The following is a 27,018-nucleotide window of genomic DNA, read 5'->3' as shown; positions in this document are numbered from 1 at the left end:
AAAATGAGAAAACGTCATTTGGTGCAACTGTACAATTTGACGGACTTTAACAATTTTCTGAAGACAGATACATGTTTTTTCTTCTACATCATATATAAATGCCAACATCTGAACCCTTTTTTTCCCTCCAGGTGCAAACAGCTGACAGATTTAGATTAAAATATTTCAGAAACAAGTTGTATTTGCTCTTCCACTGGCAGCTGTGTGGTAAGATGTGATGCAGTGAGTGTTTACAATTTACCAACACATGTATCTTCACGTGTACTTAAAAGTTAAAACTACATGAAACTATTTGGAAAGTGTAGCAGTGGAAAAGTGTTGCAGTTAACATTAAGAACTTATACCGATAGTTTAACTCCACCTCAAGAGAGGCTTGAGGAAAGTTTATTTGAATTTGAGAACTGGCAATAGACTATAGAAAATATATAATTTCTGCTTTAAAAAACAAAACAAAAAACATACAGTTGACCTATATATGCACTACGTATCATCTGTTAGTTACACAACAGAGCTCTCAGAAAGATCTTTAGTATCAGAATACAACAAAAGACAAATGTAATGTCAAACAGAAAATCAGCTTAACAGTACACAATAAAGGTAGTCTTGATGTTTTTAATACATGGTTAACTGTACACATAAGAAAAAAAACACCATAATTAGACATTTTGAAATTATATCCCTTTTCATTAAGAAATGACGTTAATACCAGAATCATTTTGCCATAATGATGCATCATTTATACCAGATCACACAAAGAAATAAAAAATTAATTAAAAAGTTATTAGCATTGGACTGAGTCCAACGCCCCACTGAGTCCACAGGAAGGGCTCAGTGGGACGTTAGTGAACTGGGAGGTACCAAATAAGACAGTTTTTGATCATAATACTTAAAACATAAAAATACTACATTAATTATTACACAGGTAGAAGTACAGAGGCTTAGCAGTCTTGAATAGTTCAGGTACAGAACATACACAAAAATCTACCACTTATTTTTCTTCATAACAAGATGCAACATCAAATTTCAAATCACACATTCACAATCGTTGAACATTTTCAGTATGAAAACAGAACAGAAAAAGAGGGACAATTTTCCTGCAACACTGATCACAGGAAAAAAAATTTATATAAAGTATATATATATATGAAACATATATATTTTAAATTAACAGTCAAATATATGAGCATATATACATAGTTTTACAAGGTAGCAAAGGCAAAAAAGCTATTTGCAACATCCCCCTAAATCCTATCATATCAGATAATTGTAATAAATTATCCATGACATTTTCCATTTGAAAAAAACAAAAAACATCTTAAAACTACAAGTTAAAAGTCTGTCAAAATATTAGAGAACCCATCTTTGTTTCAAAAGTGAAATAAGATATTGCACCTTTTTTTATAAACCAGAGTACAATAAAATGACAATGAAAAAACAGCATACAAATGCACAACAGGAATTAAATTAGAACTATTGCCACTGGCTGACATTAACTATTATTTTTAAGTCTTGTAACAAAAATACATTTCCTGTAACAAAACATCACAGTTTCATTTCACTGAATTATGTAGAAGGAAAACATTTTAACACACTCTTAAACATCTTATGACATGTGACAAATGGTATTCAAGACTGCTAAGCACATAACCATGGTTTCATTTCAACATAACTAGAAAAAATAGATCATATTGCCGTTTGAAATGTTACAACTTTTGGGTTCATTTTGGCGGTACAATCTGAGTCAAAGACAGGAAAATATAGAAAAACGAAACAGCTCTCTCAAGTCCAAAAAGGGATCCCAGATACTGTCTATCCAAAATAACAGTGTACACAAGCATTTAGTAACAAATAAATGTTCCTGATTTTAGAAATATTACTTTATCATATAAGTCATTCTACAGCTAGTGTTTCTCACTAAGAAAAAAAGTCTTCAAGGCGTTGCAAATCCTCTGTTAAAAAAGGGTTGCTTTCATCCTCTCAGTGATTCAAGTCATTCACCTGGGCATCTTCTCTAATGATCCTGTAGAATAAAAAACAGTTTGTTAACTGTTTCTCACAATATTTAGCCACATCACAGCTGACCCCAGTCGTGACTTACATAAAAAAAAAAAACACAACCTGACATGTTTAGAGTTTAAAAGGAAAAGTCTCTTTTCTTATTGTCAACAAATTGCATGAAAAGACCAAAACCAAACAATGAAGGAATCCCTTTAAGGGTTGTGCCACGAGGTCCACTGGTGTCAAGAAACAGTTAAAAACACATCAGTGAGCCACACTTCTGCACTGGGTGACAGTGGTTTAGTGAGTATTTACAGCAGCAAGATGCATGTGGGAGTGACAAAACACAGAACCAAATGTGTATCAATACACGGCTGAAAATAGTCCAACAAATGCACTATTTAGGCTGCAACTAACCATTGTCTATTATCAATTCATCTTCCGATTATATTTAATCATTTTCTCTACAAAAAAGGTAAAAAAAATCTCTAAAAACGTCCACTACAATTTCCCAACCAACAATCCGAAAACCCAAAGATCAATTTACTATCAGACAAATAAAAGCAGCAAAATGACTCAGAACGATTAAGTGATTATCAAAGTAGTAGGTGATTAATTCTGTTGATTGACTAATCGTTTCAGCTCTACTCCTGTTTAAGTAACATTCCCTAATAATTACAAGCTGTTTTAGGAAGTGACTGAGCTTTTTTTAAGAATTAAATAACGTATGTGTGACTCGTTTAGACAGATGAATGTCTTCAGTTGGAGCCAATGGGCTTGGGGCTGACTGCGTCAAGGTATGGCAGTCACAAAGTATTGACACATTCTTGGTTTGGTCTTTTAATGGGACTTGTTGACAATAAAACAAAACGCCAGCCCTATTCCTGACAGATCTGTACTGTGAGCAAAGCTGTGAAACGCTGTAGAGGCATTTGCGTCTCACCTGAAGGCCCGGGGCTTGTGTCTGCTGTGCGCCCTGGTTGAAGTAGGCCATCGGCTGTCTGTAGAAGTCAACCCAGGCGTTGTAGTCAGCATTAGAGGTCTGCTGAGATCCAGGACCGGTTGTCTGGCCTGAAGAGGGAAACAAAGAACAGTAAGGAAGATAATTAAGTCACATTGTCAGGTTTGAGCTCAAATTCATCCTTTAATTTGTTTGTGTTGTGCTCATAATAAAACACTCACCCCAAGCTTTGTTGTATTCAGGAGCAGTGCTCTGAGCTTGGTTCTGCTGACCTGTAAACAAACATTAGAACAGCTTGAAACATTTTAAACACTGCAGCTTATATCAGAAGACTTCTTTTTAAAGACAGCTTTTCCAGTCTAACCAGGGTTTTAGTTACACGCAGGATTTATGCTAATAATCTTTCCAACGTGGTGAGAAAAATGTGTGATTTCATCAGGCTTGTGTGATAAACAACTAAGTGCACATAAGAAAAAGGAGAATACAAATTTCAACTACTGTGGAACAAGATTGTAAAATAACGTGGGTGTTGAGATGGTTGTTAAAACAAAATATCGCTTTCTCTCTGAGTGACACTCGCCTAGCTTTTTATAATACTGCTCCCAGTCCATCTGGCCCGTCTGGGATCCATTGTGACCTGAAACCAGACACAGATAACACCACCAGAGTTACTGAGAGTGGGTTTTGCTTTTCCCTTTTCACCTTCTGCTCTCATTTGCAATTCTGTTTCCTAATGATTTCCATCGATAGCAAATTTAAAATCTGTCCGTACAGGAAAGATGCGGTTAGCCACAGGGAACCATCTCATCCCAGCCTGCACAAGACTTTGAATACACGGCAGCAACACAAAACTCTGTGATAAACTAGCCTGGCTGCGCTTTCAGAGTCAATGTTTTTTGTTCCCTCGTTGAGATACATTTCTTGATTTGTTTTGTTTTTAAATCTGATCAGGCAGCTTAAGCAGCATTTTGTTGAAAATCAAGGTCTAGAATAGTTCTTAGTGCATTTACTTACTGTGATCCTGCTGGCCTTGAGGCTGCCATATTTGAAAAGTTGTACCCCATCCTCCAGTCATGAACGTCTGAGGCCCACTTATGTAAAATAAACAGACAATTCAATGTGAGTAATTAACTTGACAATGTGAAGACACTGTTACACTTCATCAGCACACGTCTGACCAGAAAACATGAAAATTATATATAAAAATGTGACATGTTGAGGAGACAAATTGAACCTTACTGTTGAGGAGGAGTTGTTGGTCCTTGGTTGTAGGGATTCATACCGAAGCTGCTGTTGCTCCCCATTCCTGGACCCTAGAGCAGAGAAAGGGAAGAGGAGGCGAGTGAGAGACCACACTTGTGTTTAAAGGGAGCCAACAGGCAAGGTCAGAGGGCAGGGCCAGGCGCTGATGCACTCCATTAAGTCCATTTGATGGATTCTTCATGTTTAACCTCTGGTGACATCCTGCTGGCCACCAGGACCACAGCAGCCTAGCTCACCCCAGCAGTTCTCCGCATTGACATGTGCGCTCATGAATATCAGGACAGACAATAGCATTTTGGGTGAATACGGGGGGGGAAGAGACCCAGAGCCAGACCACCTACCCCAATTCTCTCATCGATCAGCTGGCGGGCCTTTTCCAACTGCTGAGGGGTGCCTCGAATGGAGAAGATGCGCATGTTGGGGTCGGTGTTGGGCGGTGGGTTTCTCTGGAGCTCCACATGGGCACGAGACTGCTCTTTGATGTTCTTGATGGTTTCTCCACCTGAAAAAGCATCAAGTGATAGGGAATATTAAACTAGGGCTGCAACTAAATCATTTTTGTTATTGATGAATCTGCCAATATTTTCTTTCTTAATCTAAACGGGTCTAAAAAATGTCAGAAAAAGTATCCTAGAACTCAAGGTGACATCCTCAAATTTCTGGTCTCGATTGACCAACGTTTTTTTTAAAATGGCTTCAATGATATGATGATTAACAAAATAGTTGCAAATAAATTTTTGTAATAATCATTTAAGTTCTAAATCATACAATCACAAACTGTTTCTGTATATGGCTGACATAAGAGTTTCACAACACAAGTGTTAACATATAAAGCTGAACTGTTTGTCAGACGGCCAACAGCATCTGAAACCCTGTTTCCAATATTAGAATTTGTCCTATTGTTGGTTTCGGAAAGTTACAAAAAAATTGTAGGTAGCAGCCTCCCCAATCATGTCCACTTTATGTAGAAGTTAGTAAGCAGGGTTTTCTCTCTCAAGCTCTCTTTTTCCATTCTTCACACAATTTCTTCTGTCACTATTTGTATGTACAAAAGAGTGCAACACCATGAATGTCTTCGAGATGAGCCCATCTGAAAATGTGCGCCGTTATCCCTGTATTTAAACGATATCGCATCTGGCCCCTCTTGTCACTCCGCCTTCAAGTGTGGCCGTTCAGAACAATTATAAACACTATTGATTTCCACCGTGGTTAGACAATATGTCATATGAACTACTTCTTTTCTAGCATAACCTGCCCCTAATACAGAAATGCCTGAAAATCAAACAAACATCACGACACCTCATGTCAGCCAAAGGCCATCATTCAATGTAATTAAACCTAAATGTAATATATAATTATATTGTCAACGCACAGGATTTTTAACCCTAACTTCAACAAGTCTATAATCATACAACCATTTTAGGTTGTCTGAAGACGTGAATGCTCGTAAGTCATTAATGTGGGAATTTTTCCCATCCCTCCACCAGACTCACTTGACTAAAGTGGTGTGATAGTGCTACCTTATGAAGACTCTGGCATGTGTCTCACCACTTATCTACCATTCTGTGGTAACATCCATGCAAATCAGGAAACAAAAGGAGACATCTCCTGCACAGCACCCCCCTCCTCTGCATCAGATGCCAGCTTCCCGACGTGTGGGGAGAGCAATTACACCAGCAGGGAGAAATGAAACATAGCTGTCAGGAGAAAAGGGCCAAAATTGAAGCGTATCCTCCTTCTGGGATATCGTTTGTCTTTTTTACCCTTTTCATTCTTGACTCTGTGTTGTCCTCTGTGATGAGAGGAGGGAGTGAACGGGGGCATATAGTCGCCCCCCCCTCCACAATACCCATCTGAACGAAAGTGGCTGAGGGTGCTTCCCGGGGGGACACCGGGGCTGTCCCAACATCAATTACACATTTGTTCACTTGTGGCTGACACTCTGATGACCCTGGCTGACCTCCGAATGAAAACGCTCATCAGAAACCTCACCCCTCCCGTAGCCTTTTCCTTGCTGCCAACAGACTGCACATGGGCCATAAACCCATTGTCAACCAAATGAAACTTCTGCCTTAATGAAGCCATTATGAGCTCTTCTAGTCAGACAGCAGAGAGCAATGAAGACCCTATTCATTTCATGGACTGGGCTGTAGTGAGGACAGATAATACGGGCCTTATTAATGAGACTGGTTTAGTGAGCTGGAGAAAAGGAGGGGGTACAAAAGTGCAACTGGTGACAGCATTCAAGGCAAAGCTAACGGACTGGTTAGCTGCTGGTGGGGGAAAATAAAATTTAAAAAAAGCAAAAAAACTTTCAGGCCTCAAGGGAAAATAACATTACCAGAATGTGTAACAGACATTTGTAATGCAACAGCGGCTTTGCGTCAGACTAGGGGTGGGCAGTATGGTTTAAATCAATATGTTGAAGAGTATTTTCATAATATCAATATATATCAGTAAAGACATGTTAAATACCTCAACCAATTTAAATTTGGTTCCCCTTCATTGTTTTTATGGATAAACTCAAATTCTAAGCAATCAGACAGAGTAAAAGGACAAGTGTAGAGTGGCTGACTGGGCAGGGTGTTTGTTTTGTTGGCTTGTATATTTTCACTGTGTTAATTAGGTGCTCTTTTAAGTTCGCTCCACAGCTGAAATGATCAGTTGATTAATCAATTCGTTGAACATTAATCGTCAATCCACCCATCGGCTTTACCTCGCTTATCCTTTAGAGGGTCAAAGGAGCCGATCCCAGCTGACACTGGGCGAGAGGCGGGGTACACCCTGGACAGGTCGCCAGTCACTCACAGTGCTGACGCACAGAGACAACCTTTCACATTCAAACGTAGGGAGAATTTAGAGTCGCCACTCAACCTAACAAGCCTCTCAATCGAATGTGATGGTAAACTGAATATTTTGGGACTTTTGACACTTGGTCAGAAAAACAAAGACATTTTAAGATGCCACATTGGGATTGAGACATTGCCATGGGCATTTGCCACAATTTCTGACATTTTATAGACGAAACAATCAAAAACAAATTGCTACTCTGTTGTACTGTTTGTTATATAAAGTAAAGGCTTCATCTGTGGAAAACAAAAACCTCACTAACTCCTTGTTTCACCTTTTTTACTTATTTACTACTTACATTAATTTAGTGACTTCATTTTGTAAAATAATTATATCATAACATCACAACACAAATCCACTTAAAGACAACAAAGTATAATATTGAAATATCGCCCAGCCCTACGTTGGAGAGATAAAAATCAACTTGCAGTATATTCTCTTTGCAAGATCATTTAGTCACTTTTAGTTCTCATTTTTCTGGGGCAGTGAAAAAAAAAACTGTACTTATCTAAGGAATAGATCAGTACAGTTATATTAAACTGAAACATGAGAAACCAAGCTAGCTAATGTCATGCCATTTTAACATCATATAGTGTGAAAGTTAATTCTTGACCTTAGAAACAGCAGTTTGACAAAGAAATCTTAACTTAAGGTCCACTTACTAGCTTTTTCCTGAGGTTTCAAACAAGCAAATTTCAACTGAGCAAACTCCATGCGACCTAATGCCCTGGAAAATCTAGTAAGTGGACCTTTGAGTTTAGATTTATTTATTTTTTTAAGTAAAGTTGTAGGATGCTTGTTATGGCTCTTGCACTGAATTCACGCCTGTAATAAAGTCTGAGCAGGTTGGTGGGTGGCTTGATTCGTCAAGCTGTGTGCGTGCGTGCGTGTGTGTGTGTGTGTAGGGGGTCAAAACAGAGGGGCAATGGGCTGCATATGGCATCGTAAAGATATTAATCACCGCACCCTTTAAGGGGTGGCTGACAGCACCCAGACCCACCGCCATATTGGCCCACTTCATATGCTAATGCACAGAGAGGGGGACGCAACGCCCAGGTTTATTTGTTTCCCTCGCCCCACTACATGCACAAAAGCCACTTGACATTTCTATTGCCATGTTTTTATCTTAGGTAAAGAGGCCCCCTTCGACCCCGCCCACCACTGCACACACACACAGACACCAAGGCAACACGCATGCACATACTTCACACACACACACACACACACACACACACACACACACACACACACACACACACCTCCTTCCAATGCAGTGGTCAATGACTTTTAAATAGCTGGCAATAGAGTGGGCATGAATAGCCAATAAGCTAATTCCTCCTATTCATTCCCTCGCTGCACTCTATTGGGCTGAAAGACCCTCATTAGATGCCAGGCAGCCTTCCACATGATTGAGGGCTGTTATTATGCACCTTTAACAATTAATGTCACATTACACGCATTATCCCCGTCATTAAGCCCTTAGTGAAGCCAATGAATGCCACTTGTGCTGTATACATGAGCCCTGGAGGGAGAATAGGAGGGTGGTCACTCACCCCCTCTCTTCATCAGTTTCACGCAGGGGCAGAACACCAAACGGCATTCAGTTATTAAAGGGAAAAGGCAATCTGGTGAGTTGGACATATCCCTTTTAACGATGAACATATCGATGAACTCTGTATTATTTCTCTGAGACAGCAAGCTGTGTCAGAATTCAGCACATGCTGGCAGAAGACCTCACAGCGAGAAACTGATTAAACCAGGCACACATACACACACACTTCCCAGCAACTTTTAAATACAAGCTAGTAACAAAAAAGTCTTAGCTATATATACAAAGCATGAACAAAACAGTTCACTGAGGTGCTTACAGCATCAACAGGTGTTTAAATCAACTTCAATTAATGAAAACATGTTCCTTACCTTTGCCAATCACTAGTCCACACTTGTCAGCAGGTACTGCATATGTCACCTCCTGCAGTCCTCCAGACCCTCCCATGTTACAGTCACCTCGCCCTCGACGTCCCACTATACCTCCAAAACCATCTCGCTCCTAAAGGAAGGGAACCAGAAGAAGAAGAAGAAAAAAAAAAGAGTCAATAAATACAATGAGTTTTGACACAAACAGTTTGCTGGAAAGGTCAAGGAAAAACAAAAATAGCACTGCTTAAACTGGAAGCAATTTAGGGAGCTAATTCCACCTTAGGAAGTTTCTCATTTGATTGACATTTAACCATGGCACTCTCCATTGTTTCTATTTTCTAAACCCCTGTAAGAAATTTGTGCAAGTTGTCATTACTTTTGCAAAAAATCTAACTAATTGCTATGTTGGGTTGCATTATTTCCCTTATTAACATAATGTGTCTTGGCAATACTCATCACTGCTCTGTTTCCCAACTAAAAACAGATTAACTGGATATAAACAGAAGGGACAAAGCAGAAGCACATACCTGAGCAGTTTGAACCAGTTCATTGATGAGGTGGACCGCATGGTGGCAGTGGTCGTGCTGGCCCATCACCTGAGCAACTCTGTCAGGACTGACTCCATCATCTGGACGACAAATACGAGGGAAACGAAAGGTCTTTAACTGCTCAAAGATTGCATACACATTTGCTTTTGAGTGCTTTAAATACGAGTCATTAAGTAGAAGGAGCAAAAGCCTGGTGATATTTTCGAACTAGAGTTGCTTGCAGGTTTGGATTTCACAGCTCAAGTGAGTAGTGAATAAGTAGGGAAAAAAATGCTGAACTTTTGGATGACTGGACTGGAATAAATATCACTGTCCATGAATTCTGATGATCGTGAAGCTCTGCCTGGAGCTCAATCGCTCTACATTTTGTGTCAGCCATCTAGTACTCAGATTCCCACCAAGACAGGCCAGATGACAAAGTCTACATCAAACTTGTTCCTATTCCCAAACCAACAACACATTATCTGTCTTTTGTGCATCGATGCACGTTGCTGTGTTTCAAGATTAACAGGATGACTTGTGTCAGGTGTTCTGTCTGTTTCAACTGAGCCTGGAAATGCACCCAATCATTTCATTAACTAATGCAATTCTACTTATTGATACATTTGAAATGTATCATACAGATTGAAATTTCAAAGATTGAAGACTAGTAAAAATACTATACTTGATGCAAGAGGTTAACAAGCATGCCTCTGTACCCCCCAGCGTATGTTTTGATTTATAGTTCTGCTCTGATTTCACTTGATATCCCCACGGCAACACCAGATGGATGTATCATACATGATCAGGCCATATAGCTCTTAAATTACATTTCCCCAGAGTAACTGTTAATGTTCTTTCATTCATTTTGTGATATACCATTGACAGAGGGCAACACACATACTTATATAAATGGATTTACAACCAGGTAACTTCTATTTCGCCTCGTCTCTTTAATGAATCAGATATTTCTGCCATGCAGCTGATGCGTTCACTCACTCACTGATTCACTGCGAGGTTTTGCAGCAGAGATTTCTTTGCTAGATGTGTGTTATTGAAAAGAACAAGACTACAGAGTCTTTTCTCAACTTCCATAAACTTTACTTGACTATCAACAATCTCCATTAGCATCAGAAACTTGGAGGAGCACAAGCAGCCAATCACAGCTCTTCACGCAGTCCCCATGTGGTATCTCTATAGCCACTGACGTTTGGTTACATTTTCGAGGAGACGCACATTAGCTACGGCGTAGCCTACAGTTTTTACATGCATGGTCTCCGTAGCTATGTAACCCCTTAATGCACAGTATAAAACCAACTTTAGAGATCAAATATTTCTACTTTACTTGATTGCCAACATCAGGCCGTGTTTTATCTTCTTACCTTGTTTGAACTGGATCCTGACCCCCGCATCATTCTGAATCTTCTTGATCATCTCTCCGTTCCTGCCGATAATGATGCCGACAGCAAATCTGGGCACAACCACCTGGACGATGAGGACAGAGAGAAGAATTAAGAAAAGATTACAAAAAATCTCTTATGTGACTAAATAAAAATCACATTATCTTAACTGTCCAGGATTTTTAAAAAAGAAGCTCTTACATCAAGACTGCTTCCCCCCATTTTGGATCCAAAGTCTGCCCTGCCAACCCTGAAGTCTCCTTGGTCCTTGTCTCGGATGAGCTTCACCACAAGTTCACGGGCTTGCTATAAAGAAGATCAAAAGACACACCAAAATCTTTGAATTTTTTAAAACAAGGAATGCTACATGGGAAGCATAACAAAAGCTGAAATTCTCTCAATAAAAACAAAGAGGTTTGAAGACTAAAGGCATAAAATGTGTAAAATTGAGTGTAAACTGGAAAGATAGCGGCACACACTGAGCTCTTCTGAGACTGACCTGCACTTTGTGGGGATCCCCAGTGATTCTCAGGGGTTTGTCTGCTCCAGTGGGCATGGGGTCATCCTGAATCATTATCATCTGCACTCCTGTTCTCTCCTGCAGAGGGACAATCAGACAGAAGCAGAAACACACATCACAGAGTTACCTGGGGCCCAAAAGACTATTCACTCTGAAGGGTGGAAATTCTGCCACATCTCAAAGAACAGGATTTATTTTTTGATGTAATCTTGGCAACCTACGGAGGGTGTGAAAGGATATTTCAAGCAATCTAAAAAGTTGATCTAATCAACAATATAATATAAAACTCAAGCAAAAGTTGAAAGTAAAAAATAAATTAAATTAAAAAATCATCTTTAAATTTTTCTCTGCAGCAGCCTGTCTGCTCTGCTGTCCGCTCTGTCTGTGTGTGTGTGTGTGTGTGTGTGTGTGTGTGTGTGTGTGTGTGTGTGTGTGTGTGTGTGCGCGCGCGGTCCGAGCCGGGCATATTTTAATGGATCGGTATCGGCTAAAATAAAGCTTGACTGTAAGCAGAGGAAAGAAAGAGAGAGTGGATGGCTGCACTTGCGATATAAATGACACCAAAACCATATTTCTGTGATCTGCTAATCTCACTCCCTGGTTTCCTCAAGTACCGATAAAAGAACTAGGTTCTTACTGATTTAGATCTAGTTACAATTCAGAACCAGGTTTTGAAGGTTTCGTATTTTGTGGTTTACCATTATGTACGCAACTGTGTAAAATTCAAATACCGACTGCAGTGGCTGATTACTAATATTGTAATGATATGTACCTTAGGTATAGGTGAGCCATATAACATGATAAACTAAAATGCTTTTGTGTATATTCCTGCAAGTTGAACAAAGAAGTGGGTATGTAGCACAAAGGACAATTACGGTATAATGGACACTGAGGACTAGAATTTAATTTACTTTTCACTGCCAAGAATGTGGTTTAAATAACTGTGTTTAACTGCATTTGATTAAACCTGCTCCTCAGCAGAGACAATTGTAGAGCGGCATTAAGTGGCATGTCCACAATCTCTACAATGATGGTGAATAAAATGTTAAACAGCAAGAATGAAAAGTAATGTTGTCAAATGCCCAATTTTGCAGTATCTCCTATACGTTCAGTGTCGTCTAATACCAGACCTGCAGTTGTTTGATGGTCTCGCCTCCTTTGCCGATGACCAGGCCAACTTTGTTGGCGGGGATAAGGATCTGTTGGATCGAACTGTTGCCATCCATGTCACTGTGGAAGCCTGGACCATACCGACACTGCTCCACAATCTCAGTCAACAGCCTCTTCGCCTGCCTGTGGGGGTGGAGCGAGGACCAAGAAATGCATTTGTCATCATAGTTACAGGCTCTACACAAAAACATTTGTGTCACAGTTCTCTTTGTCAAATGTGAAAGAGGTGTGCAGGTGATTCAGTGACTGATTAAGAGGAGATGTGAAAAGAGATTTGAGTTCATGCCCTCTGTGTCACAACAATAGGGCACACTTTCCGAATGGTCTGTGCAGTTTCAGTAAATCTGTCAAAGTTGAGAGGTGAGACTTACTCAATGTTCTCTGGGCTCCCAGTCAGCGTGCAGGGCCTGTCCAACATGCCTCCACTGTCTGTAACAAAACAAGCACAACAATTGAAGATCCTACACTTTTTCACAGACACAAGAATGAGTAGTTAACGGTATACTTAAATGCTTTCACACACAAACTCAGTTAGTGATGTTATTTCAGCTGTTGGTATCAAAAGGGAAAATATATAAACAGTTTCATGTGAAAAGGACAACTGCAACAGCTTCACTGTTAGTAACTGTTTTTTTGGCTTCTCATTATGCAAACTTCTCATTTAAATGTAATTCTGTAACGTCAAAATTCAAATGTTACTGTGTAAATAAAGGGGTCAAACAATAACAAAAATTCTTAAATATAATTCAGTTTGAAGTATTGCTTCAAATTTCCAACTAATTTCAAGTTTCCACATCACACTTGTGCAAGCTAACACTGGACCATGACTGGCTATAAACTAGTTGTGATGTCACAAAATCATGCCTGTACACGTCTTAAATTCAGCTTTAAGGTGAGCACAGAGAAACTTTCCGCCTTCAGCAGATGAATGTGAAAACAGCCTTCTAATGTCAAACTCTGCACACACATCATTTTACACAGTAAAGGACACAAAAAGCAAAAGTTTTTTCACTGGAGAGGGACTAAATATTTTTTGGGGCATTTTAAACCTTTATTAGAGATGGGGAAAGACATGAAACAAGATCCCTGGCCGGACTCAAACCAGGGACATTGCGGCCAGCATTTCAAAGACCCAGGGTTTCACCTTACCGCAGCGGTAAGGACTCAGCCTTGTTTCTCTCTACTTTGACTATCAAATAAAGCAGAAATGCCGAAAATGTATAAAAAAAAATGTTTTAAAAAGAGAGAAAAGTATCTGATGAAGGTGGCAAGACGAAAACGTTCTAACTTCATTCCAGGAAACACAGCGTCATGGTGGCAACATGACAGGATGCAATTTTACAGTAAAAATATTCAGCTGTTGCCAAACTTCCCTGCTTGTGCAATCTTAAAGTAAACAACACAGTTACCAGATTGGTACAAAGCATTGTCTCTTATCTACAACAATGTACAGGTAAGAATGCCAACACCTGGCTAAAAGGCTACACCCAAAACCCTTTTCAATTTAGCTTTTTCTGTGCTCTAATTATGAAATTTTCAAGCGGTGTACATGCTGAAAATATCTGGAAAGTACTCAGCCTGGCCCTAATCACCACTTGCCATATTGTGGTTGTGACCTGCAGGCTTTCTTGCAGGCTCCAGTCCACAAACCCAAACAGGAGTTTGACATGTAGTATGTGCTTGTAAGTACCCAAATATTACGACATACAGCATAGTGCTTAGGAACCTAATGAGTTAGTTATTTCAAGGGCTTTGTAAAATATAATGGTAACACTTTACTATAAGTCCACCTATTTAGAATTTATAAGCAGTCTACAAACATTTATTAAATGTTTATAACACTATAATGTAGTTGTAAACCGCTATAAGGACTTTTTAAGCCATTTATTATTCTAAAGCATTTGTCAACAACATTTGTCAAACAACTTCTATGAGGACATTTTATATTATTACAACTGTATTTTACTATTTTATCATTCATTATCTGTTTATACATGAGCCTCCACATATGGGAGCCCACATGAAGAGTTATAATTGTTGACAGATACATTAATAAACACTTTCATCCATCCATTAGCTATACTCGCTTTTCCTTTGAAAGGTTGCATAGGGACTGGAGCCTATACCACCTGACATTGGACGAGAGGGGGGTAAACCCTGGACAGTTTGCCAAACAATCACAGAGTTGACACAGAGACAACGATTCACGCTCACATTCACACCTATAGGCAAATTTTAGAGTCACCAATTAACCTTACTTGTATGTCTTTGGACTGTAGGAGAAACCCAATGCAGGCACGGGGAGAACAAACAGCTCCACACAGAAAGGCCCCATAACACATTTTGAAATGTTTATATACTGCTTATAAATGCTGAATAGGCCGACTTAAAGTAAAGCGTTGCCAATATAACATGCATGTAGTTGCCCCAAACCTGAGATTTGGTAAGCCAAATCATTCTATTAAATGTTGTGGATATTACTTTTGAAAGGGTAAAGAGTAAAAAGTCTGAAAGTCAAATGCCAAACATTTTCAACACTACTGCACATGAGGAGAAATTCTAGCATTCTTTAAAAAAGGCACCAGATTCTACTGCCACCGCCATATAGCTATTTACCATGTAGCCATTCACTATAATTTAAGTTTATGGCTCACGCCTCTCAGTTGAAACATGTTTCTGGCCTATGGGGAGAATTTGAAAACAAGGGGCTTAGATAATGTGTTGTGTCAGAACTTACCTGAAGCAATCTGGATCTTACAACCCGATTCCAGCTGAATTCTTGAGATCTGCTCTCCTCCTTTTCCAATGACTATGGAGGAGGGGGAGAGAAACGGCTGGTTTTAAGCCTTTTTGAATTTAAGACAGGGGCCCTAAGCAGTGACCCAAAAACTGAGTAGAATGTCAATACTGATGATTACATGTCAAACACTAATACTGACTTTAATCGACTGAAGGGCTACTTACTGAATCCCACCATCTTATCAGGCACTTTGAAGTCTTCTGTCGCAAGAGCCCTGGGAGAGATTAGGACATGATCAATAACTCCGGCTGACCAAATAAAAATAAATAAATAAAAAGAACCATCTAAATCTAGACTACCTTTTCTCTAAACCAACTTGTGCATTTATTATAACATAAAGAGTTGAAATGATTATATTAATTTTTTCATCGATTAATGCAAAACGATTATTTTGCATCTTCTGTCTGACCAACATCCAAAACCTAAAGAAATTCAGTTTACTACCAGTATAGGACAGAAGAAAACCAGCAAGTATTTACATTTGAAAAGCTGGAACCCATGAATTTTTGGCATTTTTGCTTTAAAATAAAAAAAAATGATTCAAACAATGAAGATGATCAAAACTGTTAATTTTCTGATGATCTACTAATCAATTTATCGACTCATCTTTTCAGCTCTAGAAATTTTTCTGAAACTTTTTATAAACAGATTCATTGTTTACATCATTTTTCAAGCAAAAATGACAAACTTTTGCTGGTTCCCGCTTCTCAAATGTGAAGATTTGTTGCTTATCATAGTAAAATGAATATCTTTTGGTTTGGGACTGTTGGTCTGACAAAGTAAGTGATTTGGATATGTGAACTTGTACTCCGTTAAACTATAACTGGCTCTTTAAAAAACACTTCCTGATATTTCATAGACATAACAAGTAGGCGATGGATAAAAAAAAATGTCTGCAAATGAAAAATAAATTGATAACTGCAGCCTTTATTTAAAAAAAAAAAAAAAACAATTTGGACACATGAAGAAAGACAATCCGTAACACACAGCAAGACATGCTCAAAAACTTTATGGTTAAGTAAAATAAGGCTGTTAGGGATAATAAAGAATAAAAGATCACAAAACTACTTAACTGAGGAACAGAGTAAATACTAGGAATATATCCAGAGTGTATTAAAATGAGCAGAAACAGAAACGTGTGTATGCTCTGCTCACCTTTGATGTACCATTGCACCGAGGTGGTTCCCTACTGAGAGAAGTGAGAGAAAAGCAAACCAATTAACATGTGAAAAATAATCTGAGCTCATGGTTAAAAATAAATGATATTTTAAAATATCTGTTAAAGTGATAGCTGACCAAGCAGCAAAATGAAAAAGAACGAGTCAGGGCTGGAGGGGACGAGAGCAGATGGATATGCTCCTGCCAATCCTTCGTGTTCATGCCTGACCCACAGCGGGGGACTTTCACCAGCATGGTAATCAAGCCTGTGAGTGTTTGAGTGAGTGTTTCAATCAGAGCTGTTCAGAAAGAGAGAGGCAGCAACCGGGTCAGTGACTGCTGGTCATGAATTGAATTTTGACAGGTAGCACCAAGCAAGGGTCCTGCAGGGTCAGTGGAGGATGTGCTGCCATGGACGTGAACACCTGAGTTGATATCTAGCAGCTTCAATCAATTTTATGGTTGTTTGCACTGATTTCGCTTCTTCTGGAAATGCATTGGGGTAAACGCTTGAGAATGGAAGCACTATGAATATAAATCAGGAGGTGTACCGAATAAGGACAGGACTGCAAGATAAAAGATGTCAATTCCCATTTGAGTCCATTTGTATACTTGTACATTTGATAATTAAATGGTGAGAGCTAACTGCAGTGCTACACATATCATTTCTCTTATTTCCCCCATATTGTGGGACAACCTTGACTGAGAAAAACTGAGGACAAATTGTTACGAACAATAACGTCAAACAAACCTAAACCAGAATTGCATACAATTTATCTATCCATGCATTCAGGGCTGAACTATCATACAAACAACTGTGACAAGATAAGAGGAGGACGGGATAAATGACTAGTGTTTCCACTTCATGGATATGAAATAGATCAAATCTTTGTTATGTGTGCAAGGCACAGGGAGATAGAATCACACTTTTCTCACTACACTGCAGTGTCAGATACTTAATACTCCATACAAACACGAAAATACAAAACCACAGCTGTCAGTGTTTCCCCTACATAGCCCCATCTGTGGTGCATGGGCAGTTTTGCAGCAACTACACAGAATCACAAATAACGAAAATCCAATGACGACATTTTTAAAAAAAAAACTCAACTTCAACTCGTAAAGCTGCATAAGTGGCAAAGAAGTGGAGAAATAGAGCCTCTGTCACCAATATTGGTGAAGAGGAGTTTGACAGGGACATTTCAGTTTTCAAAGGCATTTTTTCAGTTTGTCCCTTCATAAAAAAGGTAATGTTAAGCTTAAAAAGGTTCCTTATGGAGTTTTTGATCAGTAGCAGCGCTATGGATTAATGTTTTTATGAGTGGGTCTCTGTTTTGTTTGATCTCAGGCATGCGGGCATGATGACGCACATGCATATGGACGAACATGTGGGCGACACATTCCTGCCAATAGTTTCATACTATTCCACTGATCTAACAAACGCAACAATGTGCCAGCAACGGCAGGGAAGAAGAGGACTGCTAGCAAGTAAACATGAAAGTAAACAAACATGCCACCTTTAATTCAAACTTGATTATTATTTCAAGGGACTGGTGGGCACATGTTTGTTGTTATGTGGGGGAGACTAGATGTTCTGGCACACTTTTGTACAATTCTCAAAAAGTGTTTTTAGTTCATAGGTAAAGCTTATGGTGGAAAGGTTTTATTCACACAAACTCTTCAAGTTGTTCCCGCAAAAAACACTATGGCACACTATGACAATCTGCCCTGACTGAAGAAATGTTGTCACAAGCAACATATTTCTAGTTGTTAATGTTATATTATCATGGTTTATTACATTAATGTGCATTTCACTGATTTCATTTAATTTATTCTGTACAAAACCCCTTTGTGAGTTTGTATGACAAGATCAATAAATGAAGGGATCTACAAAGTAATGTTTTTATTTGATACAATATATAAAACTTTAAAAAAGGTAACTGCTTCAAGCAACCACTGCTGCAGCTTTTGTGTCGATTGAAAATTTTGTAGGTAGATATACCACTTGTTACTGATTGGTTAGGGCAAAATAACCCATCCCAAACAAACAACATGTCAGATTGGATAATGAAGTGAAACGAAATGGCAATTCAGTCTGATTTTTAGGCTAAATTTTATAGGGTGGTTGGAACACAAACACAGTTTGAAGAGGCAGAAGGCGCCACTTAGAGCATCTCCTTTTCTACAGTGGGGGATAAACACATTTAGAGCTTTTATATAGCAGGATGGTGTTTTTATTAAAGTGTCCACATACATGTTATGCAGGATAAAAGCTAAAGCATCCAACAGCGTGGTTGTGAATGTGTATCAATATATCGGAGCATTGTGCAGACATGCCCCCATAGTATGTATGCATCTATACTGAAGGCTTACCTCCATTGTCTAGTGAACGTTTTTGGCCTCCAAAGCCGTAGAGGGAGGGGTCTATGACCGGAGAGGAACTGTTCATGTTGGGCATCTGGTCTCCTCCTATCTTGGCTGCCATCTGGAGACACATAACAGTAAGACAGATGGAATAAAGGTGAAAAGTGGATATGTGGGATATACTTTTTGAACATACACTTCCTTTCCAAGACAAAATCTTGGATAACCCTTCATGAGACGTGTGACACATTCTCTTTTCTTCTTGCTTTCTTAAAAGCATCAAGTTTGCTGTGAAGTTGGGCCTTGACAAAGGCATCTGTTGTGGAGAGTGTTATCTTTTCACAGCTGCTGAAAACTGCACTTTGCACAATATTTGAGCGGCTTGAAGCAGTCTGCTACAGTTCTTGTCGAGGCTATTGACGCTGGTGCTTTCCTTGAAACATCCGTCATGTGCCAGCTCTGACTAACCTAACTTTTTTATGCTTTCACTGACAAATGACACAGATCATCGCCGCACACAACATCAAAAAGACCGGATTTGCCGGTAGATGAGTTGCCTGAAAGTTACAACAGGTGTGATAGCTACCTAAAATTATATAAAAAAATAAAAAAAATACATTTCCAACTCCTTATTCAAGCCTAAAGTGTAGGTAAAGGGGAAAAGATAAGGATGGCCAAATCACACATTTACCATCAGAATTTCAAAACGTCACATTGATCTTAACACTATTTTAATTGCCTCATTGTTGTTGTTTAATCTGAACAAAATATCATCCATCCATTTCCCAGAGTGGTACCAAAGATGTGCTGATTCAATTTTATGGTCATTTTACAAGCTGTAGTTTGTTAGTTTTATATTGAACTGTATTATACTATAATGTTTTTCTGTAAGTTTCTGAAATTTTTTAACATACTAGTGCTAATACGATACCCTTGTTTCAGTACGATACTTAATTTGATACCTTACTTTGACAAATAAAGACATTTTTCTACGAACTGAAAAGAGCCTTTCAAATGTTAAATGTCACAAGCAGGTGTACAAGAACTTTGCCAATAATCTGATGTAAGTAAACAAGAATAGGATTACACATTTGATGCCAGCTTTCAGTACTTGACAGTTTTTACTCTCAGTACCAAAAAAGTATTGAGGCTCAACATCCATCCCTAGTAATGTCATGTAAGAACACAGCACTATTAAACTCTTAGTCAGTGTTTACGTTTGCAGATAAAAATAAATGTGATTGGCCCAAGGAACGATCACTTGTATGTTTGGGGTGGCCACAAATGTACAGACATATTTCTACATATTTCTCCTGTAGTGATGAAAAGGGTCCATCCCCGGCATACAACTTCAAGAAGAGCGCACTTATTTGCATTACAGCTTAGCTAAAAACCAATTTATGTCTATTTTCAAAATCATCCACTTGCTGACCTAAAATAAAAATGCTTGTGTTCTGCAGTGATGGATATTTAAATCTTCAGTTACGCCAACGACAGCGCCAACAGCATTTTCCACTTAATCTGCCACCTCTCCTTCCATACAAAAGTATAGCATTTCAGAAAATTACATTAAATTGACATCTGCGCCTGACTGGAATTTTTTTTTCTTCACAATATGAAAATATAGTGACGGCAATTAGAGTCTTCCATCACCTTCGGGGATGATTATCTACTTCAGAGCCCACCAGTGGAAGTGAGAGGGGTGCAATGGAAATAAGGAGGCAGAAAAGGAAGCAGGTGTGGGGTTTCTGTTTTCCATGACATTGCTGTTGCTATGCATGTCAAGCAGCCTGAAAGCATTTTCGATGGAGTCAATACTAATAGAAAATGCTTAAACGTTGTGTGAAATCAATGTTTCTCTTAGTTTTGTTTCAATACAGCTGGGGAGATACCTGAGAAGTATCTTCCAAAACACCTGCTCATTTTATCAGCTGTGTCCACAGTATGGGTGTAGGTTGTCATGGTTTTGACAGTATTTATACTGTTCGCCAGTTTTGTTTAGAAAATAAATTGTTGTTACAAGTCAAAGAGCTACTGTTGATCAAATTGCTGCTGCAACATGACAATTAAACTTACACTTTAGTGCTTGTTTAGTGAGAGGCAAATAAATATTAAGTTGCGTTCTTGAGCATACACCAAGTTTATCATTAACACTATGATTCAAACACATGCATCTGTGCGCTATTTAGTGTGTTGCCACAGAAGTAGCTCAGTGTGAATGTTACATCTGCTTTAAAAACATTTTTCTCTCCGTATCAGCCCTCCATCCTTACAAGCCAGCCAGCATTTTTTTCCCCTCAACCAAAAACTGAGCTTTCACAAAAACAATCTCCACAGTGGATGAATCTTAAAACGCCAGCTTTGTGTTTTAGTATGTACAGGGAAAACAGAGCTTTTGCAAAAGAAGTGGCATAAGTCTGCCTAATCACAGGCAGGGGGCTATGTGGTATTAAAGTTAAGAAGAACTTTGTCACCTCTAACTTTCACTGTGATCAATCATTTTAAATGACAATATGGCCGAACGCACCGCGCAGCTTTTGCCATAAATCTGTATGTATGTTGATTTTGTCAGACAACGCAGCAATTGTAAAATAACCATTTTATCAGTATCACAGCACAGCTGCTTGAAAATGACTGCTGGTTAACATGAAGTATTTATGAGCTGTGATAAAAATCTTATTTGTTCCCTTGTCTGACAACATACTGTATATATTTTTCTGAAACAGAAAACTGTAAATTCGAACAACTAAATCGTGAATTTGGCTGCATTAAAAACAAAGTAAAGAATGATCACATAGAGCAGGAGGGAGAATGAACAGAGGGTTAACGGGCTGAGACTCAGCAGACTAACCAGGTTTTTGTCTGTCCCACTCCTTACCAGATGTTGGCTGTGATGTGCAGTTTCGTTATTTGTCAACTGAAAAGAGGACAAAGAAGAAGAGATTTAGTCGTTTTTCTGTTATTCAGGTGTTTCACTATGGGCAGAGGTTTCTATGAAAATTACCTGGAAATGCTAGTGTGGATGTTGCATGTTGTTTTTGTCATTTTGAAATGGTTTAGTGCAGATGAGGCCTAAGGCGTAAGGCCTAAACTGCATAATGAAATATGGTCGTTTTGGGTCACTAACACTTTTTTCAAAATAATACAATACACTGATCCGATAAGCTGGTAAGACTTCATTTATATTTATACTCAAAGTACCCAAAATAACTACGACAGCATCTGACAAATTTACTTTGTCAAATGCTGATTTATGCTCCGCATACCACATATAATCAAAGATTTGTTCTGCAGCAGTCGAGTCAAGTTTACAGTCATGCAGTCTGGTGGATTTTTTGGCAAACTGTCTGGTACGAACTGTCTATCCTACAGAGAAACCCCTCGATGTCCACTGAGGCCTCTTGGTAAACACCACTGTGGACTGGACTCCAAGGCCAACTGACTTCTTGAATGCAATCTTTGCTGAGCGAATATGTTGAAGAAGAAGAAGAAGAAGAAGACTTTAATAGTAACTAGTCTGTCAGTCAGGTTTCATACTTTAAGCTTTACAATATGTACTTTAATGTCTGATTTGTCTAAAAATAAGACAAATAAATCATGCAACATGTGGTCATATGAGAACAAAAGTATGTATAGTTTATATTTAGGGTCCAAGAACACCTCGTCCACTGTTTCGTCATCTATACTATTCATGACTGACTTCCGCTCAGTGAGGTTTTTATATTTCACAAGAAATTGGGTTTGTTTTTATCTGTTTATCTGGTTAATGTTAATGGTTATGTTTAGGATCAAGATGGGTACATTTAGTGACACTGAGATACTGGCAATTTGAAAAAAGACTAGTAGTGGCAAGCAGAAGGAAGTAGAATGCAATAATTAGCAAATGGGAGGCCTACTGAAAAGGTCAACATCTGGTGATTTAGGCTAATGTGTTAATGGACCTTTACACAATTGTGTGCTTTGCTTTTATTTACTTTGGTAACTGTTTAATAACAACAACAAAAAACAAGCAGTTAAAATGACATGTATTACAAACAATTGCAGCTTGTTCAGCTTAAAGATTTAAATGTCAGTCACTTTCACTGGCAGCTCCCTGAGTATGGTAAAGCAGGTGACTGCTATAACTGCATCTGTGGGAACTGACACTGCATGCACCAGTGTAAAGAAGCATTAGAACAAGGCCTCCACTTCCCATCTCTCAGACTTATGCCACATCAATGTCATATGATAACATGCAAAACAGGATTACTTCCTTTTTCTATGAAGTACATATGGGCACTCACATGGTAACTTACTGGAACACCTAAATCCACAATTTATAACATGTGACAGACAAACAGCTTTTTATAAGGGTTAATATGTAGTTCATACTTATGTTTATCTTTGACTATTAAAGTCAGCGTCTATGGCCTTCTGCAAATGAATAACACAAGAGTTAGATTGATGCCCACCATCAAATCCTTTATATCCTACTTGTTGTTACAGCTAAGAGGCCGATGTGAAATGTTCCACCTGCAGTGGCAGCTTTTTGTTGTGAGATGTTGTCAACAACAAGGTGTGAGAAAGTGGAGGAAGGAGGGTTTATGGAGGGCTTTAAAAGCGTCAAGACAGACATTTATGGACAGTGACATGTACTTGATCGGACATGTTTTTATCTGGGAGTATTCAAAATTAGACTGAATGTACCTATATTTTCACATTTACTGATAACGTGTATTAAATATTTGTTATGCATGATATTTGTGCACATATTTTTTATTCTCATACATATTAAGGGAACAAAATATGCAGGGAAACACCATTTGTTCGTACCTAGGTGATAATCTACAAAGGGGAAAGCTCAACTGGTTGCAGTGTGTAAATTGGACTTTAGTCATACAGCTGTCATTGCTCTACTTTTGACCACTGCTACGGTCACTATCTGTAACTAAGCAATATCAGTGACACAGGGGAGCAGTGAAAGGCAGGTTGTATTTGGGCGGATGATAATGAAACTCCGAAGCGTGCTGAAGCACACTGTTTCAATGCATTGTGCTGGAACTTGTGTAAAATGAAGAATATCACTTGACTGATGACGTCCGAAGCTTCAAACGTCACTGGTGCTTTGGAAAGCGCTTCATTCAGATCGACAGTTTTGAAAGTTTTACAGCTAAACTATGTGATTGACAAATTAGTGGGATAAGAAGAAAGGCGAATAATTGAGAAATATGGCAATGTACATTAGAAAGATATAATCATAAGAATGAGAACATAATTATAATATACAAGTAATAATTTAATAAAATAGATAAATAGGCTAATTTAATTAATCACATGACATTACTATGAAATGTCACATAAATATCAACCATGAAGTACTAAATTACACCAAAAAGGTACATTTGTGTTTCATGTCAACAAAAATATTTTATATCTAGGCTTTATGGACAATGCATAATAATTTTATGGTAACATATTGCACAATAACATTTATTGCAGCACTTCTGAACAAAAGTATACAGATTTAATAATAACAGGCAGGCTTCTTGGACTTTTATTGCACACATGAGACTAAACGTATTAATATCAGCGAGGTGTGGTGGTGCTATAAGTTTTACAAGCCACCAGATATCAGTTTGAAGCCCCAAAGCTTTGAATCTTTTTCGGGACAAATAGAAAGAAAGCCCCAAAGCTTCATCCGCCCATCACGAATTTTAAATATTTTTCAGGTATTTTCTAGGCAGCAATGGAAAAATCCATGTGTGCTCAACAGGAGGAGTGTAGGGGGGGTTATTTGAACAGATGACGTTACATTACATGGCCTTACTCTGCCTGTTAGGACACATTGTGCCACACATGCTAGCTAGCTAACACCAGCTATGCTAGCTTAGTTAGATGTATTATTGTGTGCAAGATACGCTACATGTTTTATACACAAGCTTATTATTAAGTTAAAGAAGGGAAACAGAGGAATTTAAACGTTAGTATTTCATGTGGTTACTGACTGAGCTATCAGTGTGTCTGTTTAACTGGTGCAAAAAGCAGTTACACTTTCGCTAACTTGGGACTTTAAAACTAGCAAGCTAACTTTCTGACAGCGTGTCAGAAAGTCCGATTGTTCAGGATTCGTGACGAAACTAAATATTAGCTTTTGTCACGTTGTGGGTCAAGATGCAGGGTATCAAACTTGTGATAGTAAGTTAGCAAGTTAAGCTAACTGCAACTTCTGTGACTTGACAACAGGTTGCAGTGTGTCGGCTTAACTTACTAAAGTTTCACAAACTTCGACATTATAAGAGGCCTTCGTGTTTTGCGTTAGAGAAGACTTGCCTGGTCGTTTTGACAGTTTTGATGGTTAGTTAACGCGTCTTCTGTCCCGTGTAAACTCTAATCTGTCCTCTCAGCTATGCTGTCTCGGCTATTTAACGTTAGCTTGCTAGCTTGCTGGGTGCATGAGGAGTGTTTGTAGTAGTAGGGGGTCCGAGGTGCTCCGACCAAAGTCCTGCCCTGCTCCACATGAAAACACGCCGTTTGTGGTCCGAAAGCACTACACTTGTGTTCGCTGAAGAGCATTTTACCTGTCGGACCCGACGTATCGTGTCTGCGAAGTCATCTTTCGTTCCGGGCTGAGCCACCGAGGCCTGTCCCTGAACCAGCTCCGCCATCATCATCATCCGCCTCGGCAGCTGAGAGCCACACTTTAAAAAAAAAGAAAAGAAAAACAGCACACGTGCCAGGCAAAGCTCCGCGAGCCAGATGATCTCGCGAGTTGATCGAAGACCACATGCAGGATATAGGAAAGGAAAACCACGTTATCACATCTAAAGAGGATAGTTTTGTTACAAATAACATACAAAATAATATAATGTATAGAATAATAAAAATATTAATAAAATAATATAAAAATATTAAATATATATAAAATAATAATAAAAAAAATGTTATCCTGTCTGACTTGAAATGCATGCAGTATAATACAATACAGTTCATAAATATAATTTAGTGTAATTGTTTTTTTTTCAATCAATCAATAAAATTGTGAAAAATGCCTGCTAGTTTCCCAGAGCCCAAGGTAATAATCTTAAAACGGTTTATTTTGTTCAAAATAGTAATAATATATATCTAAACCTAAGCATATTATATATATATATAAACATATAAACATATAAACATATAAACATGTCTTGTTATAATGTAACACAATTCAACTACAAGCTGAACATGAACACTGAAGGATGTGATACTTCCTGTCCTTCTTAGGGAGGTCAGCTACAGAACAGCAGCATGCCTCGCTCTGGGGCTCTACAGCAGAGAGGGCGCCATGTTGAGTTGCAATACAGCCGCCAGAGACGTCTGCATTGTGTGTGCCCTAATGTGTTCTGTAATCTGTTCATCTTCAGACTAACTTTTTGGAGTTACTGATGATCCATACAAAAAGTGTATGTAAAAAATAAAAAAACAGAGAGCCCTACCACACATCTTACAGCTCCTTCTACAGAGCTATATTATTTGTTTTAAACTGACTTGCTATTTATAGTCTTGTCAGAATAAAAAAAATTCCCATCTGATACAACAAAATGAACATTGAGGAATACTGGTTTTCTCCCTTGCTGCACATGTGGAAACATCTATTGTTGCACATCTGGAAAATGCCAGCAGCCAGACAGAAGAAAGTAAAATTGCTGCAAATTTCCAAAATGTTTATGCAAAACAGTTCCTGCTCCATAAATTGTAGCCAAACCTCAATGAGCAAAGTCGACCAGTAAGGACTAAAATTAATGTGTGGTCCAACAGAGTTAGAAACAGTTGAGAGTTATTTAAGTGTTTGTTTCTGAGCTTTTCTTCAGGACAAATGCATTAGGATAATTTTCTTAATGCTGTCCAGTGGTGCTTAGTACCTAGTGATATTGAAGGCTCAAATCTGCCAGATCTCGTATGTCCAAAAATGTGATTTTAGGACATGAAAGTTAACAGCATAAGAGGGAATGCACCAGTCTGAAGCCTGCTTGATAACATATGTGCTGTTTCTTAACGCTTAAATAACTGTTTCCCTCTATGGTTACTTATGTGATCATGCAGCTGCTTGAACAGGGATGATTGACCTCGAA

At 38.6% G+C, this 27,018-nt stretch overlaps 1 protein-coding gene across 13 annotated transcripts; it reads right to left on the bottom strand.

Annotated features, from left to right (window-relative positions):
* Positions 1 to 598: 598 nt before the first annotated feature.
* On the bottom strand, positions 599 to 25,708 carry fubp3 (far upstream element (FUSE) binding protein 3). 13 transcript variants are annotated; one of them, XM_044174057.1, is made up of 20 exons: positions 25,489 to 25,708; positions 21,783 to 21,848; positions 18,941 to 19,052; positions 16,565 to 16,595; positions 15,574 to 15,623; positions 15,347 to 15,418; positions 12,981 to 13,038; positions 12,570 to 12,732; positions 11,419 to 11,517; positions 11,121 to 11,225; positions 10,902 to 11,004; positions 9,520 to 9,620; positions 8,993 to 9,122; positions 4,564 to 4,724; positions 4,199 to 4,272; positions 3,974 to 4,053; positions 3,540 to 3,596; positions 3,181 to 3,231; positions 2,942 to 3,069; positions 599 to 2,020 (listed from the first exon to the last, which is right to left on the bottom strand). In XM_044174057.1, exons 1-20 carry the CDS (start codon positions 25,582 to 25,584, stop codon positions 2,012 to 2,014), a joined length of 1,746 nt encoding a protein of 581 aa, XP_044029992.1. In that variant the 5' UTR covers positions 25,585 to 25,708; the 3' UTR covers positions 599 to 2,011. The 13 variants fall into 13 exon arrangements, with proteins under 13 accessions (XP_044029992.1, XP_044029995.1, XP_044029990.1 ...); XM_044174060.1 differs by having other exon boundaries at positions 21,810 to 21,848; positions 25,489 to 25,707; XM_044174055.1 differs by having other exon boundaries at positions 16,565 to 16,598; positions 25,489 to 25,705.
* Positions 25,709 to 27,018: the final 1,310 nt, after the last annotated feature.

Source organism: Siniperca chuatsi, linkage group LG18 (genome assembly GCF_020085105.1).
Source record: "Siniperca chuatsi isolate FFG_IHB_CAS linkage group LG18, ASM2008510v1, whole genome shotgun sequence".
NCBI classification, from domain to species: Eukaryota; Metazoa; Chordata; class Actinopteri; order Centrarchiformes; family Sinipercidae; genus Siniperca; species Siniperca chuatsi.
The sequence above is the reverse complement of the archived record's forward strand: the minus strand, read 5'-3'. Positions and strand labels throughout refer to the sequence as shown.

What these genes read in the sequence shown, in the direction of transcription:
- fubp3 (XM_044174055.1), bottom strand. Translation starts at nt 25,584, where the DNA reads ATGATGATGATGGCGGAGCTGGTTCAGGGACAGGCCTCGGTGGCTCAG. An exon ending in AACTGGTTCAAACTGCTCAG is followed by an intron (nt 9,123 to 9,519) that starts GTATGTGCTTCT and finishes CCCTTCCTTTAG; the next exon opens with GAGCGAGATGGTTTTGGAGG. An exon ending in CCAACAACTCCTCCTCAACA is followed by an intron (nt 4,054 to 4,198) that starts GTAAGGTTCAAT and finishes TTTATTTTACAT; the next exon opens with AAGTGGGCCTCAGACGTTCA.